General features: G+C 47.2%; 2 protein-coding genes across 2 annotated transcripts; both read right to left on the bottom strand.

The window, feature by feature from the left end:
• Window positions 1–2630: 2630 nt before the first annotated feature.
• On the bottom strand, window positions 2631–6790 carry LOC146335696 (uncharacterized). The gene is made up of 2 exons (XM_084821208.1): window positions 6262–6790; window positions 2631–3483 (listed from the first exon to the last, which is right to left on the bottom strand). The coding sequence occupies exons 1-2, from the start codon at window positions 6632–6634 to the stop codon at window positions 2702–2704; spliced, it is 1155 nt and encodes a 384-aa protein (XP_084677334.1). The 5' UTR covers window positions 6635–6790; the 3' UTR covers window positions 2631–2701.
• Window positions 6791–7741: 951 nt separating this feature from the next.
• Window positions 7742–19634, bottom strand: LOC146335697 (uncharacterized). Its single transcript, XM_084820770.1, has 5 exons — window positions 19616–19634; window positions 15682–15804; window positions 12372–13244; window positions 8953–9345; window positions 7742–7833 (listed from the first exon to the last, which is right to left on the bottom strand). Exons 1-5 carry the CDS (start codon window positions 19632–19634, stop codon window positions 7742–7744), a joined length of 1500 nt encoding a protein of 499 aa, XP_084676896.1.
• Between the last annotated feature and the right edge of the window lie 1676 nt (window positions 19635–21310).

Consider the following 21310-nt stretch of genomic DNA (forward strand, 5'->3'; position numbering starts at 1 on the left):
TCCGCCCCAAAGTTCTTCCTTGATGGCACCACTGATTTTGGTCTTGTTCTTTCAAAGAAGGACAGCTTACGAAAACAAAGCAACATTTAAATTAAGCTGAATTCTCTTGAGACTTATTTCAAAAAAGAAACTGAGCAGGGCCGGCTCTACCATTAGGCTGAATGAGGCAACTGCCTCACGCAGCTGGCTGACTTTGGGTGTCATTAAAGGGCAGCAAATTATTATTTTTTTACTGTCGTTTTTTACCCCCAGGGAGAAGTGCTAATGGAAATTTCTGCCTCGGGTGACAAAACCTCCAGATGGATGATGTTCTGGAGATGACGGGCTCGGCCTTGGGGGAGCTGGGGGTGGCGACGGCTGACAGGAAGCTCTGGCATGGGCTGGTCCAGGAAGTCACAAAGAGTCGGAAGCGACTGACCGAATCAACAACAGCCAAATTCCATTTTGGAGAAGCTGTCAGGGCTGCATTCCGGTGGTAGATGGGGATATAGGCAAGGGGGACGGAGCCAAAATAGAAAATTAACCTCTTACTGCTAGCAACTAAGCCTCTGGAGAAGCATTTCAACCTTTTTAGAATGGGGGGAAACCTGCACGAAGGCCAGGAAACCACCAAACAATAGGAGGAAATGGGGTTGGGCACAGGGGAAGGGGGTATGACCATTTAGGGAAACTTAGAGGGTTGGATTTGGCCCCCTGGGGCCAAATTCCCCATCCCTGGTATAAATAAAGGAATTCTGAGCTTTGTAGCCTTTCAAATAGTTGGTTTCTTCTGGGAGACTTACATGTCCAACATGGGGGAATGTAAGCAAAAAAGGGCTTCACCATCTGGGTTTGCCAGCTTTTTCCCTAGCATGGCTCCTGTGCTTTTAACAGAGGCTCAAAGACAAAAGAGCCAGTGTGGTGTAGTGGTGAGAGTGTTGGGGCTGGGAGCTGGGAGATCCGGGTTCTAGTCCCCACTCAGCCATGGAAGCTCACTGGGTGACTTTGGGCCAGTCACAGACTCTCAGCCCAACCTACCTCACAGGGTGGTTGTTGCGAGGATAAAATGGAGAGGAGGAGGATTATGTATGCCACCTTGGGTTCCTTGCAAGAGGAAAAAAGGCAGGATATAAATGCACAAAAAAAAAGTTCAACAGTCTTTCACAGACTGGATATGTAATAAGCCTTGCTGGGGAATAGGGGGTGGGAGAGAAAGAGGTGACCATCCTCTAGCCGTCCTTTGTCTTGCAAAAAAGCAGAGAATCAGCTTCAAGAGACATTCACGCTAACCAATAAAACTCTCTTAATTTATTTTAAGACATGCCTCCAAGCTAGCAAGTTCCTGTTCAGCATTTCCGATGAATTACCCCTTAATTAGTCCCTGTTTCCTGTAGTGATGGGAAACTTTAATTACTTGCTTTCTCTTATTAATTTATGGGGTGGGGTTTGGCCCAACAATGTTATTTTGCAATGAAAAAGAAAAAAAAAATAATGAGAGCTTTAATTATTGTAGGCCAGCAGCAATTAAAGCTGCTGACCTATAGAAAACAGGAACTGACTAATCGAGGGCTAATTAAGAAATAGTTCATCAGAAATGCAGGGCCTTCACTAAACCGGAAGTACTAAAAGAGGGAGAGCTACAAGGAGGAAACCTCTAACTAAAGTTGCAGAGGACCTTTCCTGAATGGAACAGCTTTGGAATACACATTATAGAAAGATCTTCAGCATGGTGATCAGCACTGCCAGATAATATACTACTATATTAAGGGCCATGTGGCACCACCAATTTGATTCCTTTCACAGATGGCTGCAGAAATGCAATGCCTCAGCAGCGCTAAAGGGCCTTAGTGTGGAAGTAGCCTGAGAAGCAGAAGTGAGATGAATGCTGCTGAACCTCACAGCGGTTTGGACTAGCATAGCCACTTATGTATTGCCCCAAAAGAGGACACTGATTTGCATTTTAAAAAATGAGATGCTAATTCATACAGTACGTCTCGATGCAATGTTTGAAATAATTACTATAATTTAAATAGAATACAATGTATCTAACCATAGTAGGGAAGACTGTGAACCCTTTACACAGCTCTGAGCATTTTAGATGAAGTGTGGGATAAAAATGTAACAAAAGAAATTAGGGTGCAATCCTATGGGGATAGTCAACTGCCTCTGAACTCAGAGGCGGCCAACTATCCAATGCAGGGTGGGCGGAGCACGGAGGGAATCCTCCCCTCTGCATTTGCGGCTAGACAGCCGATTTTGTTGTAAGGATGCTTCCATGGTCTCCTCTCCTCCCCGCCCCCAGGAGTGCCCCCTTTTCACCCACTCCAGACCGCACTTATGAGTGTGGAGCTGGGGACAAACCATGCTGCCTACAAGGTGGCGGGGACAGGGAGTGCGGTTCCCTGAAACCAAAAGATCCTATGGCCATCTAGACAGTATCTAGCGGCCATAGGATTGCTCCTTTAATTAGCTAGACCAGCCGACAGAGACTGTGTAGTGTTGGGTTGAATCTAGCGTTGTATCCAGCTGCATGTAAGGGAATTGGCCGTTGCTGGTTTTGATCACAAGCCAAAACAATCTGAATTGGGAATGGGCTTTTTGTTTTTTTCAATGGAATCACCTTTTCTGAAGGAAAGAGGCTGCAACCTTTTCACCTTTGACAAAGCTTTTATTCAGGCAGAAATGGAAAGCAAACAGTGGAGTGACCCAACTGGGTTTTGCCTTAAGCGACCTTTTTCCTGACAGTTTCTGATGGGCTTTTGTGGCTCAACCACCCACCGTTCTCTTTGGTGAGCTTGGCTGCTAGGTCATCCCTATTCTTGTTCCACGCGCTTGGTTTCTCCTCTTCCACCAGGAGGGGAAAGTCGATCTGGCACATTTTCTGAACCACAGGGCAGCTCGATGTGATGGTTGCAACCTCCTGATGTCCATCTCCTGGAACACCCAAATGAGTAACACCACTACAGCTCCTGTCAGAGATGGGCGTCTTGAGCAGTGACGAATCTGCATCTGTCTTGACAAGCAGGCCACGAGAGACATTATAGCAGGAATTCAGGTGTGTTACATTAGAAGATGAGCTAACTGTATCCTTCTCTCCTTCCACAAAACATTGACCAACAATGTCAATGGTGAGAGCCTCCAAAGACACGTCTGCCTCCAGTATTTCTTCCCTCAAGCTGTTTGGTGGGTGAGTGCCTACTGGGTGATCAACCACGGTCTTACTTTGGAGAGTCTCTGTGACATCCGCCCTCCCATCCCAATCCTTCAGAATCAATTGCGTTGTGGCCGTCTCAGTAAGTGGGAAGACCGGACCAAGTGCCATGGCACCAGCCAGTGGAGAAGGATATTCATAAGCAAAATCAGCATCGTCTTCACTTCGCTCACAATGAGAAGCTGCAAAGGGGGGCTGGAGGCTTGAGAAACAGCTAGATTGCCAGGGGTCTTCCAACAGAGACTCCTTGATGTTAGGGTGCAGGCCAAGGACAGCCAGGGCTACATCGCGTTCTGCAAAATCGAAAATAAAGGCAAGATGCTAGAGTTGTGATCCTTCCCCAGCTATGTCAGGGGAAAAGCCATAGCTTAATGGCAGAGGGCACAGCCTTTGTGTGCAGCAGGCCCAAGACTGGGGCCCTCGAGGCAAATTATCAATGGGCAACAAGGCTGGGAAAGATCCCTACCTGAGACTTTGGAGAGCTGCTACCAGAGTAGGCAATGCTAGGCAAGATGGACCACTGGCCTGCCCCAGTAGGAAGCAAGTTCATATGGCCCTTACATTCATTGTAAAGAAATCCACAGTGAATGGACTCTTAGGGCCTTATCAGTTGTGCCCTTGATGATCATAAGCCCTCAAGCTTGTAGGCTTATGATCATCCTATGCAGGGCAGGAGGAGTGGCAGAGACAATCTTCACCTCCCTGTCCACCTACCTGCATTTTTTGCTAGATGGGCTTTTTTGCCCGTCTAGCTGGGATGCTTCAGAGGGGGAGCGAAGGAGGCCTCAGGAGAGCTCATATCCTCGCCTCTTTGGTCTCTTTCCCTCCACACCCATTGAAATACTCCCTTTTCCCAACTCCAGATCTCCAAGGTTGGATCTCTGACTCCCCCTTCTGAGGTCAAAGCACTGTCTCCGACTTCAGAGGGGGGATGCTGAACAATCCAATGGACCCCCAGATGGTGAGGGGGCATAGGATTGCTCCCTCAGAGTCCCAGGGTCGGATCCAGCCTTTGTTATACTTAGAGCCATTGAAATCAATGAAATTAGTTATGACTGATTTCATGACTGGGTATAGTCTAAGTATGACTTAAGTCTGAATCCAACCCTAGTCTTGAGCAGAGATGGGATTTAGAATCAGCATACCTGTGAAGTCATCTTTAACCACAGCCAGTTCCAGGTTTTGGTGGCCCTTGGGCAAGATGCTTTCAGTTGGACCTCCCTCCACCCCCATTACCACTGCGCATTTGTTTGTGGCTGAGACTGATGGGGTGGAGGGCAGGTCACCAAAGATGGAGCCAATGGATCACCAGAGGCAGGTGGTCTTTTGAATTCAAAGCAGCCAGCAACCCATAGCACATCAAAGGTAAACTGAGGCACATGAACTGTGAAATCGTCGCTAAAAATCAGAGTTTTGGGGTGGGGGCATATCCTCAGAGCAACACAGAAACACAGTCTTTGGAAGTCGCAGGAGCCAGAATCCCACATTACAGAAACCCACATGACACTTTCCATTTTTCACTACAGTAAAAAACAAACTGAGACATGCATATTAACATAAAGATCAGGATTACAAAGCCAAGGTCTTGGGGGAGGATTTTCTGCTCCTAAGGCTGCTTTTACATTAAAGAAAAAACCTGCTGTCCTCCTGTTGTGAAGCCTTTCTGCATTTACAGCAGGCTCCCAGGTGGCGACCACATCATTGCTGAGAGGGGAAGTTTTTCATTTTCAAGGCTCTACAGAGCTCAATGCCACAGCGCCATCTAGTGGCTGTTTTAATAGCGTTACAATCCGACGATTTGATACATCATTATTTCCAGATCTTTTTGAGATGGAATAACCAGAAAATACCTCTGGATGTGCTTTGGAGGTTGATGATGTCATGAAAAGGACCCACAAACCATGAGTGAGCAATCTCAATAGCCGGGTAAAAGCTCCGTGTGAAGGAGCCCTAAGGCCTCAGCTGCTCCAAAGTGCTCACTCTCGGTAAATAGGTCCCGCACCTTTGCTTGTGTCCTTCTTAAGTTTTTCCCACACATGCTAAATCTAGCCCAGGGATTGGTTTGGGGCAGTGTCCTTTCCACCCATTTTTTTCCTTAATCTCTTCGGCTGAAGTTCAGGGTGGGGGGCTCCCCTCTATGCCCATATGTGGCATCCAGGGAGCCCTGGGTAGCTAAGAATCCTCGTGAAGCTGCACATCAGTACTGCCCTGTGGAGGAGGAGGAGAAAGCAGCAAAAGGACAAATCAGTGTGACTGGGGACAGAAGTGGAGGAGGAAACTCTGTGTGCATTGCAGGGCAGGGGGGATCAAGTTTATTGATCTAGGTTACTGGAAGGGGTTTGACATGGAGAGGGAACACAAACTGGGCTTTCCCACCTAATGCTTATGGATCCACTGCCAGTGTTCTTTGCTTTGGGCTCAATTGACACTGCCTATCAGAGAGAGGGAGAGAGAGAGAGAGAGAGAGAGAGAGAGAGAGAGAAAATAGCCAGGACAGAGACAGCAGGCTTCACCACACCAAAGTTTTAATCCTGCAATTTACTGGGGCTTCTGCTTCCAGATTCTTTGCAGGATTAAGATCAGTTCCTTACACGGGCTGACATGGGATTTTTTGTATGGGACTTCCTCTGTCTGCAAGTTCTACATATTTCATGATACAGTCACTAAATGCTGCTGTGGAATAACAGAACTGCACAATTACACATAGCCAATAAAGTGGATTAATGTTTATTACTGCATTATCCCCGATCTTTTTAAACAGGGATATATGTCAGAAAGCTCAGGAGATGCCCTGGAAGGTGATGACATCATGTAAAGGACCCGTAAACATTCATGAGTGCCCAATCACAAGTGCACAATAAAAGCTTCATGTAGAAATGCCCAGAGAGACAGAGAGAGAGAGAGAGAGAGAGAGAGAGAGGAGCCAGAGAAACGGAGGAAGGAAGGAAGGAAGGAAGGAAGGAAGGAAGGAAGGAAGGAAGGAAGGAGCCAGAGAGTGTGTTAGTGCAGTGGCTTAGTGCCCTAAGCCACCACACTGCACTCTACATTTTTTAACCCACGTTCAATGTTACCGTTAAGTCGGACTGTGTCAGTGGAGGACCATTGGGTGGCCACATCTAGCTGCCTTTTGGAGGTCCTAGGGATAGCATTCTGTTGAGCAAACACTCTCTGAGCTATTGAATACAGGTCAGATTCTTCACAGCCACATCTTGGGCATTTCCAGACTCTCTCTACAGTGGATTTGTTCCTTGTCAAAGAAAGATCTGGGTCTTGATGTGACATCTGGCCTATCCCACCTTCAATAGCCATTTTCCCCATTTTAGGAGCATCATCTAACTGTTGGGAAGACTTCTTTCTTTTTCCAGGATGGTGAGCAACATACAGCATGTCAACATAGGGCTCTTCCACGTAGCTGAGGCCACTATCATCTATGGGGCAGGGCATGCTGGAAAGGGGCGTGCCGGAAAGGGAAGAAGTGGAGGTCACATCACTGGTTGCAAGGGGACCTCGGTTACACAATCGTTTCCATTTCTGTATTGTGTTGGCTTGGCCTGCTGATAAGGGATAGTCTTCGGAAGAGAGGTCAGTCTGCCAAGATGACTCTCCACTCTTGGTTGTGTGCTTAGGACATTTTCTCTCCATAAAACCTTCTTGCCACAATGTCACTTCAGAGGCTTTGGTGCCTCTAGGGGACTTGAAGCCAGCCTGGTAGCCATGATGACCAAGTCTCCTAGGTGTCAACATGCTCCTCTGGATTGCCCCAGGATTGCCCCAGGGGGCATGGAATTGGAATCTACTCTGGTGAGACTCTTTTCTCTTGGGAGAGGTCTCATAAGCTCTGACTTTTTCTCGCTCTACCTTCATGGCACTTCCATCAGGAAAATCTATGTGGACCAAAGTTCGTGGTGCCTGGATACCACCAGGCCGCATCTCAGGGTGTGAAGTCTGTCTGTTCAACTGGGTGTCGATACACTTCCTGCAGACTGGGGGCGGGGAGAAAGTGGGTAGGGGGTGAAAAACACAAACTCTACATCACAGATACAGATGACATCCCAAATTGTGTTTTAAATCTTACATTCAGAAGCCTCTTCACTGGGCTGAAGACAACCACGTCTTCACGCTCATCAGGAAAGGGAAAGTAGCTCAGGGTGTGGCCACAGCTCAGTGGCAGACCACTTGCTTTGCATGCAGAAGGTCCTAGGTTCCATCCCCAGCATCTCCAGGTAAGGCTGGAAAAATTCCTGCCTGAAACCCAGAGCAGCCAATGCCAATCAGTGTTAGAGAGGGATGGACTCACCTGCGTCCGGCTTTGTCGGTAGCTCGCCAAGCCACTGCCACCACCCACCCCTGCTCGCGGTGCTGTGCAAGCTTCATTGCTGCCCAGTGAGTGCTCGATGAAGCCTCAGGCCCACCGTCCTCCCTAGTGGGCTGCCATTATGCTCCATTCCTGCCTGTAACGTTGCGTAAATGGGGCCTTTATGGCTGCCAAGTATGTAACATTACCTACTCGGAAGTGCTCAAGGTGCCATTGTTGCGCATAATGGTGGCTTGCTAGGGAGGACGGGCAGCTGCTGGGCGCTCGCTGAGCTGCAGGGTGCTCGCTGAGCGGGCCTGCGAGCGCCCCGCAGTTCGATGAGCAGGGTCTGGAAGGGTGGGTGAGGGGGAGTCCATCAGACTCCTCCTCCCCCCCATGGACTCACATGACATCCCTAATCAGTGTTGACAATACTAGGCTAGAAGGACCCACGGTCTGACTCAGTAGAAGGCAGCTTCCTACATCCCTAACCATTTGTAGGAGACTTGAATGTGATGCAAATTCTGGGATGCTATGGCAGGGCGGGGGGGGGGGGGGCTTACATCTCTACCATATGCTACAATTACTATTTTTAGAGAGCCACAAATCAAAGGATTCTATCCAAATTATTTTTCTGCTCATCTGATGCTCATGAGTCATTGTGTGCACTGAAAAAACACCACCACGAATGCCATGGCTCATACGGGTATATCAGGATTCTTGTGTGTGTGGAGTTTTACTGATGTGCATGAATGTTGCAGTGTGGAATTCTTCCATTTGCTGTTCAGGTCAGCCAGCCATGCCCCCTTCCATGTTACTCCATTCCATTTCTCTTCACTCAGTATTCCATTCCCCATCTCAACAGTCAGTCAGTATTCCGTGCCCGCCGAGTTCAGTCCTCGTTGGGCTGTTCCGGGATCTCTCCCCTGCTTACTTTTTTCCCTAAAGTGTTCTTTTCTTTAAAAAAAAAAACTGCCCTGCTGATATCTTCTTCTTGTGTGGGGGTGGTGCCATTTTGGCTACATAAGGATCAGCACTCATACCCGAAGATGGGAGATAGAGGGAATGATTTATGTATCTATTGTTAGAAAATCTCCCCGTGGAACTGGAATTCAGGAAGAGTGGGACACAGAGCAGAACAACCCCGACATACAAACAAAGGGATGGAGAAGTTGTCTAGACAAACCACTGCCATGTGCTCAGTCTGTTTAAAGTCAGGAAAATCTGCTGAGGAAGACAGAACACCACCAGCGCACATAATTATTTGACACTTCTCCATTCTGTACTGTCCACTCACCACATTCTGTCCTCTCCGTCCGATCTGATGCTGTCTGCTGAGCACACGGGCCACAGAATCCATGGTCTCTCTTAGCAAAATGTTGCTCTCGGCTGCCATGGGGTCCAGTGCACCCAGGAGCCTCACTCACTCTCTCACTCCTTTCCCTGTGTATCTGACGGCGCGGCCAACCCAGGACTGGGGATTTCACTTCATTTCCCCTCTCTTGGAGAGTCACGAAGGGTTTGCCGGAGGCATCCATGGATAACAGGGCAACCAGCGGCCTCTGGGACACGGATCTCATCTGCCCCACATTGCACATTCTAGAGGCTCCCCTTACGCAGCCGCAGCAGGTCCCCCTCGCCGTGTTGCCTGTGTCAAAACCCGCCGGCATGCTCTCCACCACTGGAAAGCTGCAAAGGAGCAGTGGCTCCCCGTGTGAGGCCTTCTTTTTGCTTAAGAATGATCCAGTCAGCTTGCTCAGGAAGGTTTGCTCGTTCTCAGTCTGGTGTGCCAAGTGTGTGCTGTGGTGGAGTTTCAGGATGCAGCACAGCAGGCAAATCACTAAGCCAAGGAGAAGCCCAGCTGGAGACACAGAGAAAAACAGAAGAATACTCCACGTCATTGCTGCTTTGCGCAATTATATGTGTATCTCCCCTTGCTTCCAAAGAGATCAAGTGGCACATCTTGGTGCAGCCTTCCCCAACCTGGTGCCCTCCTGATGTGTTGGACTACACATCCCATCATCCCCCAGTTGTAGTCCAACCCACCTGGAGGGCACCAGGTTGGGGAAGGCTGCCTTAGGAAACATAGGAAGCTACCCCATACATCGGGGTGAGGACGCTTTGGCCCTCCAGACGTTGTCAGACTCCAGCATCCATCAGCCCCAGCCAACATAGCCAATGGCCAGGGGTGATGTGAGCTGGAGTTCAACATCGTCCTCAGGTCTTCATCCTGGCTACACATGTGTTCAGACTATTTGTCTGTCCAGCAGGCCTGGCCCAAGGTATCTTCATTCATCCATTTCATTCATTCATTATGTTTATTTATTCTTATATTTATTTATATTTCTATTTATTTCTATACCGCCCCATAGCCGAAGCTCTCTGGGCTGTTCACAAAAATTAAAAACCATTAAAATACATTATATAAAACATAAAACCATTCACATGATAACACAGAAGAAATAACACACATGACAACAACATGCATCTAGAACAAAAGAACAGGGCATGTTTAGCCCTAAGAAGAGAAGACTGAGGGGAGATAGGATAGCGCTCTTCAAGTACTTGAAAGGTCACAGAGAGGAAGGCCGAGATCTTTTCTCGATCATCCCGGAGTGCAGGACACAGACACAGAATCATGGGCTCAGGTTACAGGAAGCCAGGTTCCGGCTGAACATCAGGAAAAGCTTCCTGACTTGTCGTAGAGCAATACAACAATGGAACCAATTACCTAGGGAGGTGGTGGGCTCTCCCATACTGGAGGCATTCAAGACGAGGCTGGACAGCCATCTGTCAGGGATGCTCTGACTTGGGTTCCTGCATTGAGCAGGGGGCTGGACCCAATGGTCTTATAGGCCCCTTCCAGCCCTACTGTTCTATGATTCCATGATTCTGTGAAGCTGGGCAGCCATCTGTCAGGGATGCTCTGACTTGGGTTCCTGCACTGAGCAGGGGGCTGGACTTGATGGTCTTATAGGCCCCTTCCAACCCTACTAGTCTATGATTCTATGATTCTGTGAAAAACAATTGGCCAAAGACCACAAGCGAGGTGTCAGCACCACTCCGCACCCAGCCGGCCAGCTGTTCTTGGCAGCTGTTCTTGGCAGCCCCATTGCTGCCGTTCCTGCCCTCACCCCTGTGTGTGTTCCTTCCTCCCCGCCGGCTGGCCTCTCCCTCCCTTGCTAAGCCAGCCAGCTCAGCTGGTCACTTGCTCCCACTCGCGCACCAACTATCGCGAGAGGCCCAGCGACTCCCAGGATTGGTCAGCCAGGGCCAGCCACTCAGCATAGCTTCTAGGAGCCCTGCGGGTGGCCGGGGCACAAGGCAGGAGTAAGCAGGCCGCCAGCTGCCTGAGCAAGTGAGGGAGCGGCTGGCAAAGGGGGCAGGAGGGGGGCGGGGGCTCCAGCTGTGGCCGGCGCCCACGATAGAAAGAAGCGGCAGGGCCTCCTGGCAGGGGCGGGGAGGGCAGCACAAATCGCCGCTTTTTCCTGCTCTGCTGCCTGATGCAGGCACTTGACTTCACGTAATTTTAATTTTTTTATTATTATTATTATTTACAGTATTTATATACTGTTCCATATCTAGAACAGATTTTGGAGCGATGAACACAAGAGATAAAACAATAAAAGAATAAAAAGATTAAAACACCACCTTAAAACTACAATTGTTTAAAAACACAATATCAATAAAAACCATAATTGGTCATTTAAAGAATGCCTCCTGGAACAGTGCTGTTTTCAGGAGGCGCCAGAAACAACACAGTGTTGGTGCCTGCCTGACCTCCAGGACAGGGGATTCCAAAGAAAGGGGGCCACCACGCTGAAGGCTCTTCTCCGGGTGGACTCCAATCGGGCCGTAAGTCCATGCAGAGCCACCAGGAGCAAGCCCTCCAATGACCTCAGTGACTGGGCAGGTTGGTAAAGAAGGCGCTCTCTCAGGTATCCTGGTCCTGAGTTTTAATGGTGGGGCCGGCCCTCTGTCTAGCCAAGGGCTGGCTGTTGTGACTCGTGGTGGCTCTCTGGGGTCAGGCAGAGCATGGCCCTCCCTGTCGCCTGGCCCTTTTTAATCGGAGATGGCAGGGACTGAAGCCAAGGACGTTCTGCAGCTGCTGGACCGATGAGCTGCAGCCCATCCATTGGTTCTCCTCCCCCTCCCCAAGTCATCCTTACAGCAACCCTGAGAACTGTGTGAGGTTGAGGGGGAGTGATGGCCCTGGAAATCTCCCAAAATCTCCCTGGTTCTAGTCTGACATTCTAACTCAGCATTCCCCAACCCAGGTCCCTCCCGATGTTTTGGGTCCCTCCCATTCACTCCAGCCAGCATGACCAATGGTCAGTGATGATGGGAATAGCAGGCCAAAACACCTGGGGAGGGGGCAGGTAGGGGAAAGGCTGCTCTAAGCACTACGCCATACTGGCTCGCCCTTTTTAAAAGCCTAGGGCAGGACGAGCCACGATGAGACGCTTTCCAGAAATGATGTTCTGTGTCCTCACTGCCCATCCTCACTGCCCATAACATCTAGCGTGACCTCGCCAAGTGGACCACCTCATAAAATGTATCTTCTTGTGTGAAGTATACGCAAGGAGGTCCTTTTAAAACAAGCTACGTTTTAATGCCTAATTGCACTCCCGGAAGCCTCAGGGAGCATACATTTGCAGTAAAATGCAGCTTTTTCTCCACTGCCACAGCCCTGAAATCTGGCTGCAATTTGGTGGTGACTTGGGTGGTGGGGGGCACAGAAAAGGCCACAAGAGTGCACCCCTGAGCTAGATGAAACATTTAAAATGCTTTGATCAACCCAAAGGTCTTCACAGTATATTATTTATTGTTAATTAAATTAACGTAGCGTGTCGCTTAAGTTCTAGAGACCTGCTTTCAAGCATTTACCTAGCAATCCATAAAGCAAGCTGAGGTTCCATGTATTGGGTGGCAGAAGGTGTGTAGCTGATGGTGAAGATGGAGTCAGAGATGAAGAGGAAGAGGAAGATGGCGGTGCACAACCTTCTGGCCTGATGCTCACCACTTGGCGTCCTGACAGGCTGGGTGGTCCGTTGCAAATGACTCCAGCAGGAGACTGAATTGTAGCTATCAATGGCTCCATAGCGTTTACCAGCTGGCAGTTGCATTCCCATGGGTTTTCATGAAGAAATAAGAAGCTGATGGAACCCGGAAGAATGGGCAAGATGGTCAACATATTTTGAAACAACAGGAGGTACTCCAGTGCTTGCAAAGGCTGGAAGACCTCATGGTTGATAAACAGGATTTTGTTACTCGATAAGTCCAATTTGGTTAACAAGGGCAACCCATAAAAAGTGTCCATGGGGAGATACTGGATAAGATTGGTATGCACAACCAGTTCGTCCAATTTGGCTAAGTTTTCAAATGACCTCGGAGGAAGGTATCCGATTCTGTTAACCCCAAGGAAGAGTTTTCTGAGTTCTGGCATCTCTGAGAACCACGACCGTCTCAAGAGATCCAAACTATTGTTGGTTAGAATCAACTCATCAAGGAGCAGAAGGCCTGAGAAAGCCATTGGTTCAATCATGCAGCTGAACAGGTGGTTGTTGCTGAGATCCAATATTCTCAGGCTGCTGACATGAATTGTGGAAAAGGTGAGGTCGGTCAGTGACAAAACCAGAAATCCAGTGATGGACAAGAAATGGAGGTTGGAGAATTTTGTGAAGGACATTGGAGGTATCACACTAAGGTTCCCGTGCTGTAGGAGTATCTTCTCTGTGAAACTTGACAAACCTACTAAGACTAGAGATGGAAGAGGCGGAGAGGAGGAGATATTTAGCAAGTAAAATATAAGAAAAAACAATAGTTGGTCTTCTGAAAAATTACTGGAAAAGGATGCAGCAGGGCTGTGTGCATTCTGCACTAAAAGCATGTGTGTGTTCATATGTGTATTAAGAAAGCCCAATTTCTGCAATGAGAAAAGACTTCTGCATCCTGCATAAACTGGGCAGAAAAAGCTGATGTACAACGATTTTATTGATTATACTGGTATTCCTCCCTTCCTTCCAGGAGCTCAAGGTCATGCATATTGCTTGTCCCTCACTCACCTGCCCATGTGGCTGACACATAGTTGCTCAGGGAGCTTTGTGGTTGAGCGTGGATTTGAATCTGGGTCTGCTATTCCTAGTCTAACACTCTAACTCAGGCTTCCCTAACTTGGTGTCCTCCAGGCATTTTGGACTACACCTCCCAGCATTCCTGGCCATTGGCCATGCTGGCTGGGGCTAATGGGAGTTGAATTCCAAAAGATATGGAGGGCACCAGGTTGGGGAAGGCTGCTCTAACCACTATACCACACTAGCATACATAGTAATAATTTCAAAAGGAAATGTAAATAAACACTTCAAGTTTGTGATCCTAAACAAACAATGAGTTAACAAACAATGAGTAAATCCCATTGAACTCAGTGGGATTGATTTCTGAATAAACCTCAGTTGTTGTCCAACACTCTATCCACTTTTTAAGAATTAAAAAAGCACACATACGCATTGGCTCTATTTTGCAGAATATATTCTGAAATATTTATTACCGTTTTGCATAATTCATACTGCCAGCCATGGATGGGGTAAACACCTATACAGGGCACTGACTGTTGGAAACCTTGTTTGGCAACTCGTCTGGCTTCTGAGATATCTGTAGGCAGTGTCACATGCTTTCAAACATGGAAATATGTTGCCCTCTGAGAAGGTTTGAGGCCTACAGAGGCAAGGAAAAGAAAAAGGTCAGGCCGAGAGGCCTGGAGTTTTTTTTGTTGGGGGGCAGTTTTCCTGAGAGACGTACATCCATTTCCCCGGTTAAGTTTTAGTTTCAGTTCCCCAGTTAAGTTTCATTTCTAAAGGTTTCAAACAGTACTTTTGGTTTTGAGGGAGGAAGATATATAACGAGAGCGTGAAAGCCAGTAAGGAGAGTCTGGACAAGCAGAGCATGAACAGGGAGCCTGGAGAAGCCTAAGTACAGCGAGGGTAAAGAAACGTGCATTTTGCAACTTTTATTTTCTCTTAAGGCCTTTTGTATCACTCAGCTCTGTTGTGTAAATACTTTAGCTGTGATTTGATTTACCAGTAAACTGTTGTGGTTAAACCCTATGTCTAGAATGTCAGTCACCCCACGCCTACCGCCTAAACCCCACGTTACTGGGAAGAGGAAGGTAAAAGAAGGAAGGTGGGACTCTTAAGGAGGCAAGAGATCCTTAAGGAGTTGCTCAGGGGGTCCAGGTCATAAGGGGAATCCTGACACCCTCTTTTTAAAAAATGAATGCTTTTCCAGCTTATCTACTGAACTGCAGCGTACACACGCTGATATGTGAGCACCAATCTTTCACCGCCGTGCCTTATGCATGTTTACTCAAAAGTCAGTCCTGCTTGTTCAATGGGACTGCAGCACGCTAGTTTAGCGGGGCCAGCACCAGCGTCTGGTACTGTCGGGCTGCTGGCAAAGTGCCAGTGCCCTGGCAGGGCCCAAAACCGATGCCTGCCATTGGTTACCTCTTAAAGTTTTCCCCCAGGCTGGTGCTCTGAGCAGCGCCAGGCAGGTGGGTCTAGCTGCTAATTTTCCGCAACACCCCTCATGTAACATCACCCTGGGATATTGTGGGCATTTAAAATGGCACGCTCCAGCCACTGCGGTTAGCGGCCATCATTGCCGCTAGGTAAGCCTTTCAGGGCCCACTTTTCCCAGGGCCCACAAAAACTGGAACTGGTGGTTTAGAATTGCAACCATAATGTGTTTGTTTACATTTCCTTCTCTTATTGATTTGTTACGTTGATACCCCACCTTTCTTCCACTGTGGAACTCAAGGTGGCTACATGTGTTTCCCAGATGGTCTCCCCTCCAAGCACTGACCGGACCCAGACCTGCTTAGCTTCAGCACGGTGGCTGCCTCATGTGCCTTCAGACCGTGCCCTGGGACACCACCACCACTCCTGCCCCAAGCTGGAAAAAAAAAAAAAAGAAGCCCCCCAAGCCAGAGGTTGCTTTTCCCAAGGCCGGGCAGTGACCAGGGGAGGAAATAGTAAACCAAAATGTGTATCAAAATGCAACACATTCCAAAAGGATGATATTTCAACCTCAAATCTTCAAGTCGCAAATGCAAGCTGGTGTATTCGTTAGTACTACGGGATGACCCATCCGCTGAGACAATTGCTGCAGGAAAGTGATGGCAGGAGGGGAACGGGCTCACCATCAGCAAGTGAAGAGACTTCCTCGCATTCTGCTGTATATGCCGAGCACAGCCGGCACGTGGGAGGACAAGGCAGGGCAGTTCCCACAGAATGCAGGAGCAAAGCAGCAAACACTGACATACCTGTTGAATACAAAACACAGAGGGAGCCCATCTCCTTTGGAACCTCTCCATAGGGTTAATGCAGTTCCCAGCTTATCCCGTTGTTGTTTTTTAAGATCGGGGATAATAAGCTATTAAAATACAGCGCGTTGAATTTCTCCATGAAAAGAGGAAGTCGCACAATAACAGGCGCTATACCACAGCGCCATCTAGTGGCTGTATAATGAAACATAGAGAACTTGCAGATAAAACGGGGAAAAGTGTGTGGGGGGGGGAGGTAAGCACATGTAAAGGGCTGAGCTTAATCCCACAAAGAATCCAGAAGCACAAGCCCCAGTAAAATTGTGGGATAAAAAGCCTCTGTGTGGAGAAGCCATTAGGTAGCGGGCTAGATGCACCAATGCTCTGACTCAATATAAGCTGTGGTGCAGTGGAACCAGAGCTCTCAGGACTGACGTGTGAGATGTTTTGATTAGGAAGGACAATGACATGGGGCTTCTCCACACCAGGTTTTTTATTGCACAATGTTACCGGAGTTTCTGCTTCCAGATTCTTTGTGGGATTAAGATCGGCTCCTTCACACACACTTCCTCTTTTATTCCCCTAGCAGTTGCCTTTAACTGCAAGTTCTATGTCTTTCATTAAAGAGCCACTAGATGGCACTACTGTTATAGCATATTTACATGGACACACATTTTTTAATTACCTCATTATCTCCGTTTCAAATAAAACTGCGGAAATTGTCAGAAAGCATGGGAGAGGCTCCGGAAGTTGATGATGTTGCGTAAAGGACCCGCAAACTGCCATGAGTAAACAATCTCAATTGCAGGATAAAAGCCCCGTGTGAAGAAGCCCATAATTTATCACTCCCAGACTTTTCCATTCCCTCTGAGTTGAGCTGCAGTTCTCACACTAGCTGGAGGAAAACGGATTTTCTCCCTGGGGCTGAGAAAAGAAACACCTGGAAAATCTTGAACTGTGGTGGCCTTATGCTGTTTGGGGACATGTCCCCCTCTTTTCCTTCCTCATGCAAACTCAGGTCTTTCCAACATGGTAACAGCTACACTGCCCTTTGCCAGCTCACTATTCTAGGACTGCTAGCTTATCCCAATGAATTGGATATTGTGCTACATACAGCTGCTGTTTGTACTCATCTATACATATATAGCTGTAGAATCTATAGTATAGATTAACACAGCTGCCTGCATTTTGGACTCTCCTTGGGGGTGTGGCTATAGGGGCTGTCAAGATGAGAGCCTGCACTTCAAAATTTACCATGACCCCATTGAGGAAGGCAGCTTCCTATGTTCCTAAACTGACCTCAGTGCCACTGGGCTGAAAAACAAAGCACAAACCAAGGCTTTGGCCTAGCTCCACTTTAGGCTTGGTCTTCACATGCAGCAAAATGAGGTGGCACGATTATGTCCTTCAAAGGAGGGGGGAATTGCATCATGTGGGAAAATTCCCTGCATGTTGAAAAATAGCACAACAGGGAACGGGCTATATTAGAACCTTCCTCCCTGTTGTGCTAGGTCTCTATTTGCAGGGATGTGTTTAATTTTTTTTAATTATGGGGAAGCATTCAAACGACTTCCCCCTGGTACTGTCCATTCAGCCTCTTTAAGAGTCTACCATCTCATTTGTAGGCATTTGTAGACCACGTCTCAGACTGTACGCTTTGGACCTTAGCACAAATCATGCCACCGCTGATCCACCCACTTACACATCTTTCAGGAGCTCTATCTTGTATTAAACTCTATCTATAATTTTTATACAGATCCTGGTGCGTGCATTTCCTAGCCCAAAACAAAACACCCCCTTGGCTCTTTCAAATAATATCAAAAGTTGTGGATTTCCCACCCACCCCAATCCCGCCAATTATTTATGTATTTATTTACAATATTGATACACCACTCCACATCAAAAGATTTTGGAGCAGTGAACAGCAAAGCTAGAAGAACATAACACCATGTTAAAGCAATTAAAAACATTTTTAAAAGAAACAAATTCTGAAAAGACCAGACTGAATAAACCGCGGCTTGTCACCCAAGGAAGGCTTCCCGAAGTAACAATGTCTTCAGGAGGTGCCAAAAGCTACAGGAATCCAGGCTCTGATAACCTCTTGTCTGGATTACTGCAATGTGTTATACATGGGGCTGCCTTTGAAGACAGTCTGGAAACTTCATCTGGTCCAAACTAGGGCAGCAAGATTGTTAACAGGGACTGGCCAGCGAGCTCATATTACGCCAGTACTTTTCCAGCTGCACTGGCTGCCAGTCCATTTCCGGGCCCGATTCAAAGTGCCGGTATTAACATTCAAAGCCCTTAACGGCTTGGGGCCAGGTTATCTGAAGGATCGCCTCCTCCTATATGTGCCTGCCCGGACCTTAAGATCATCCTCAGCAGCCCTTCTCCGTGAGCCCCTGCCAAAGGAAGAGAGATGGGTCCTCCCAGGAAGAGGACCGTTTCTGCTCTGGCACCCCAGCTGTGGAATGAGCTCCCTAGAGAGGTTCACTTGGCACCTACATTGCCTTCATTTCGATGCCAGGTGTGAAGACTTTTTTTATTTTCCCAGTATTTTTTTTTATTATTATTATTATTATATTTATATCCCGCCTTTTCCCCAATACTGGGACTCAAGGCGGCCTTACAACGTTAAAACTGCTACAATTAAAACCTATAAATAGAAATATAAATACAACTGTATAAAAGTTAAAAATATAATTAAATCATCAATATTAAAATTGTAAAGATATTAAAACATTAAAAGACAACCAGAACAACAAAAATGGTATCCATATGTCGCATTTTCCCAGGTCCAGACTAGTTATCCCCAAAGGCCTGCTGGAACAAAAAAGTTTTTGCATGCCTGCGAAAACATACCAAGGAGGGTGCCACTCTCGCCTCCCTGGGAAGGGAGTTCCAGAGCCTTGGGGCAGCCACCGAGAAGGCCCTCTCCCGCGTTCCCACCAGGCGTGCCTGTGATGATGGCAGGATAGCGAGAAGGGCTTCCCCTGAAGATCTCAGGGCACGAGTAGGCTCATAAGGGAGAATACAGTCTTTCAGATAATCTGGACCCGAGCTGTATAGGGCTTTATAGGACATAACCAGCACTTTGAATTGTGCTTGGAAACAGACTGGGAGCCAGTGAAGCTGTTTTAACAGGGGAGTTGCATGCTCCCTGTAACCAGCCCCAGTCAGCAGTCTGGCCGCAGTTCTTTGAACCAGCTGAAGTTTCCGTTCCGAACACTCTTCTGAGGCAGCCCCACGTAGAGCGCGTTACAGTAATCCAAACGGGATGTAACTTTTTAGCATTTTATCTTCCTAGTCTTTTAGCTGTGGTGTTTTAAATCTGCATTTTAAATCTCTGCATTGCTGCTAGGTTCTATTCTGGTTGTACTGTTATATTGTCGTTTTAAGCTTTCACATTTATATTGTTTTATGCTGCACCTTGTGGTTTTAATTTTTGTGAACCGCCCAGAGAGCTTTGGCTATTGGGCAGTATAGAAATGAAATAAATAAATAAATAAATAAATAAATAAATAAAATGTTGACGCATACCTGACCTCCAAAGGCAGAGAGTTCTACAGGAAGGGGGCCACCACACTGAAGGCTTTTTTCCTGGTGGACTCCAGCTGGACCATGGGTCCATGTGGAACCACTAAGAACATGCCCTTTGATGACCTCAGTGACCGGGCAGGTTGGTAAGGAAGAAGGCACTCACTCAGGTATCCTGGTCCCAAGTTGTTTAGGACTTTGTACACTAGTACTAATATCTTAAACCTGGTCCAGTAGCGAATAGGTAGCCAGTGCATAATGCGAAATAACTTACAGTTTTTTCTCACAACCATCCTGGGTTTGGCCATTTCAAACTTCCGCTTTGCTTGACCAAGGAGACCTCTTGATTGCCAGAATACGTGTGCCTCTCTGAACTTTAGATCGTAGTTCAGCAAGTGGGCAGCTTGTCCAGGTCAGAGACTTGTTATGCATGAGCAATCTCCTGAATAAACGAGAGAGCTGAAACACTAGCGTTAGATACGTTGGAGATAATTGGGTGGATCCAGGCTTAGTCATGCTCAGAGTAGACCCGCCGAACTCTATGGGACATACGTTGGGTATGACTGATTTGTACCGCTGATGTCAATGACTCAACGAAGCATGACCATGCCTGAGGGTGCTTCCAGATGGAGGGCTGCTTGTGCTACCAGTCAAAAGAGTGATGCTGTCTTTTCCTCCTGAACAGATTTTTTTTTTGTGGAAAGAAAAAAAGAGATGGAAGGGGTTGTGGGAAAACATGGTAGGGTTACAAGTAGAAGATCCCCCATAAAATTCTGTGCATGAGGAACGGCAACTGTGCAATTAAAAAAACCCATCTGGAAGCACCCTAAGTCTGGATCCAAACCATTATCTTATTAACACCACAATCCATATACATCTACATAGAAGTAAGTCCCGCTGAGGTCAAAGGGGGTTACTCCCAGGTCAGTTGATATAAACTGAACATGGCTTTATTGCAGGGGTGAGGAACCTTAGGCCAAGGGGGGTAAATCTGGCCCTCCTGGGGTCCCAATCCACCCCCTCTCCCCTGACCCCACCCCCTCTTCCCTGACTCCACCCCTTTCCCCATCTATCAATCATCTGATGTTCTCCCAGCTGTTGTGCAGTCTTTTCCCTGTTCTAAAAGGTTGAAACACCTCTCCTAAGGTTTAGTTACTGGCAGTATGAGATTTAGGGAGCAATTCTATGCAAGTTTAAACAGAAAAAAAGGCCTACAACTCCCTGCATGCCTCAGCCAGCATTTAGGGGGCCATAGGGTTGTTCATTTTCCTGGCTACAAGGTCAGTGTCCTGAAAGAAATTTGCAGCCTTTAAAACAAACGAAGAAGAAGAAGAAGAAGAAGAAGAAGAAGAAGAAGAAGAAGACAAAACTGAACCATGAATCAGAATGCAGGTTGTTATTACATGTTCCTTCCCATTTTTTATTAAACGCAAGGAATTTGTTTCCTAGCAGATATTATAAAATAGAAATACACTTGTAACAAGCTTGTCTTCAATATGAAAGCGCGTTAAGAGATACAGATCAAACATAAAATACGCTCTGAATCAACAGACATTATTAAAATATCAAGTAGATAAGCTGCACTGTTTCCTGTGCTCATGTGAACATAAAATGGATCAGATGTCCATCAGCTGGGGAGGAAAACTGAATGGAGAACAACAGTCACTATCATGAAAAGCATATTTGCAATGAGGATGGTTGTGAACAAGGATTTCTAACGATGCACCTTATCAGCTATACCATATTTAATAATTGCCAACAATATAATTTGCCAAAATTAATCTGTCATGTCAACATACATCAGAGGATCCAACTGTGCAAGCTAAACAAATATTTTGGTAGCTTTTTGGATGCATACCTTGCCTATAGTGAACCATTTAAAAAAATAAAACAAAAACATAACGGTTTACCCATTATACCAAAACGTGTATTTCCTGGCTTCAGAATATGAATCTTGGAGACTTGTATT

Source organism: Heloderma suspectum, chromosome 14 (genome assembly GCF_057233095.1).
Source record: "Heloderma suspectum isolate Gila_16-S chromosome 14, 16-S_ref, whole genome shotgun sequence".
NCBI lineage: Eukaryota > Metazoa > Chordata > Lepidosauria > Squamata > Helodermatidae > Heloderma > Heloderma suspectum.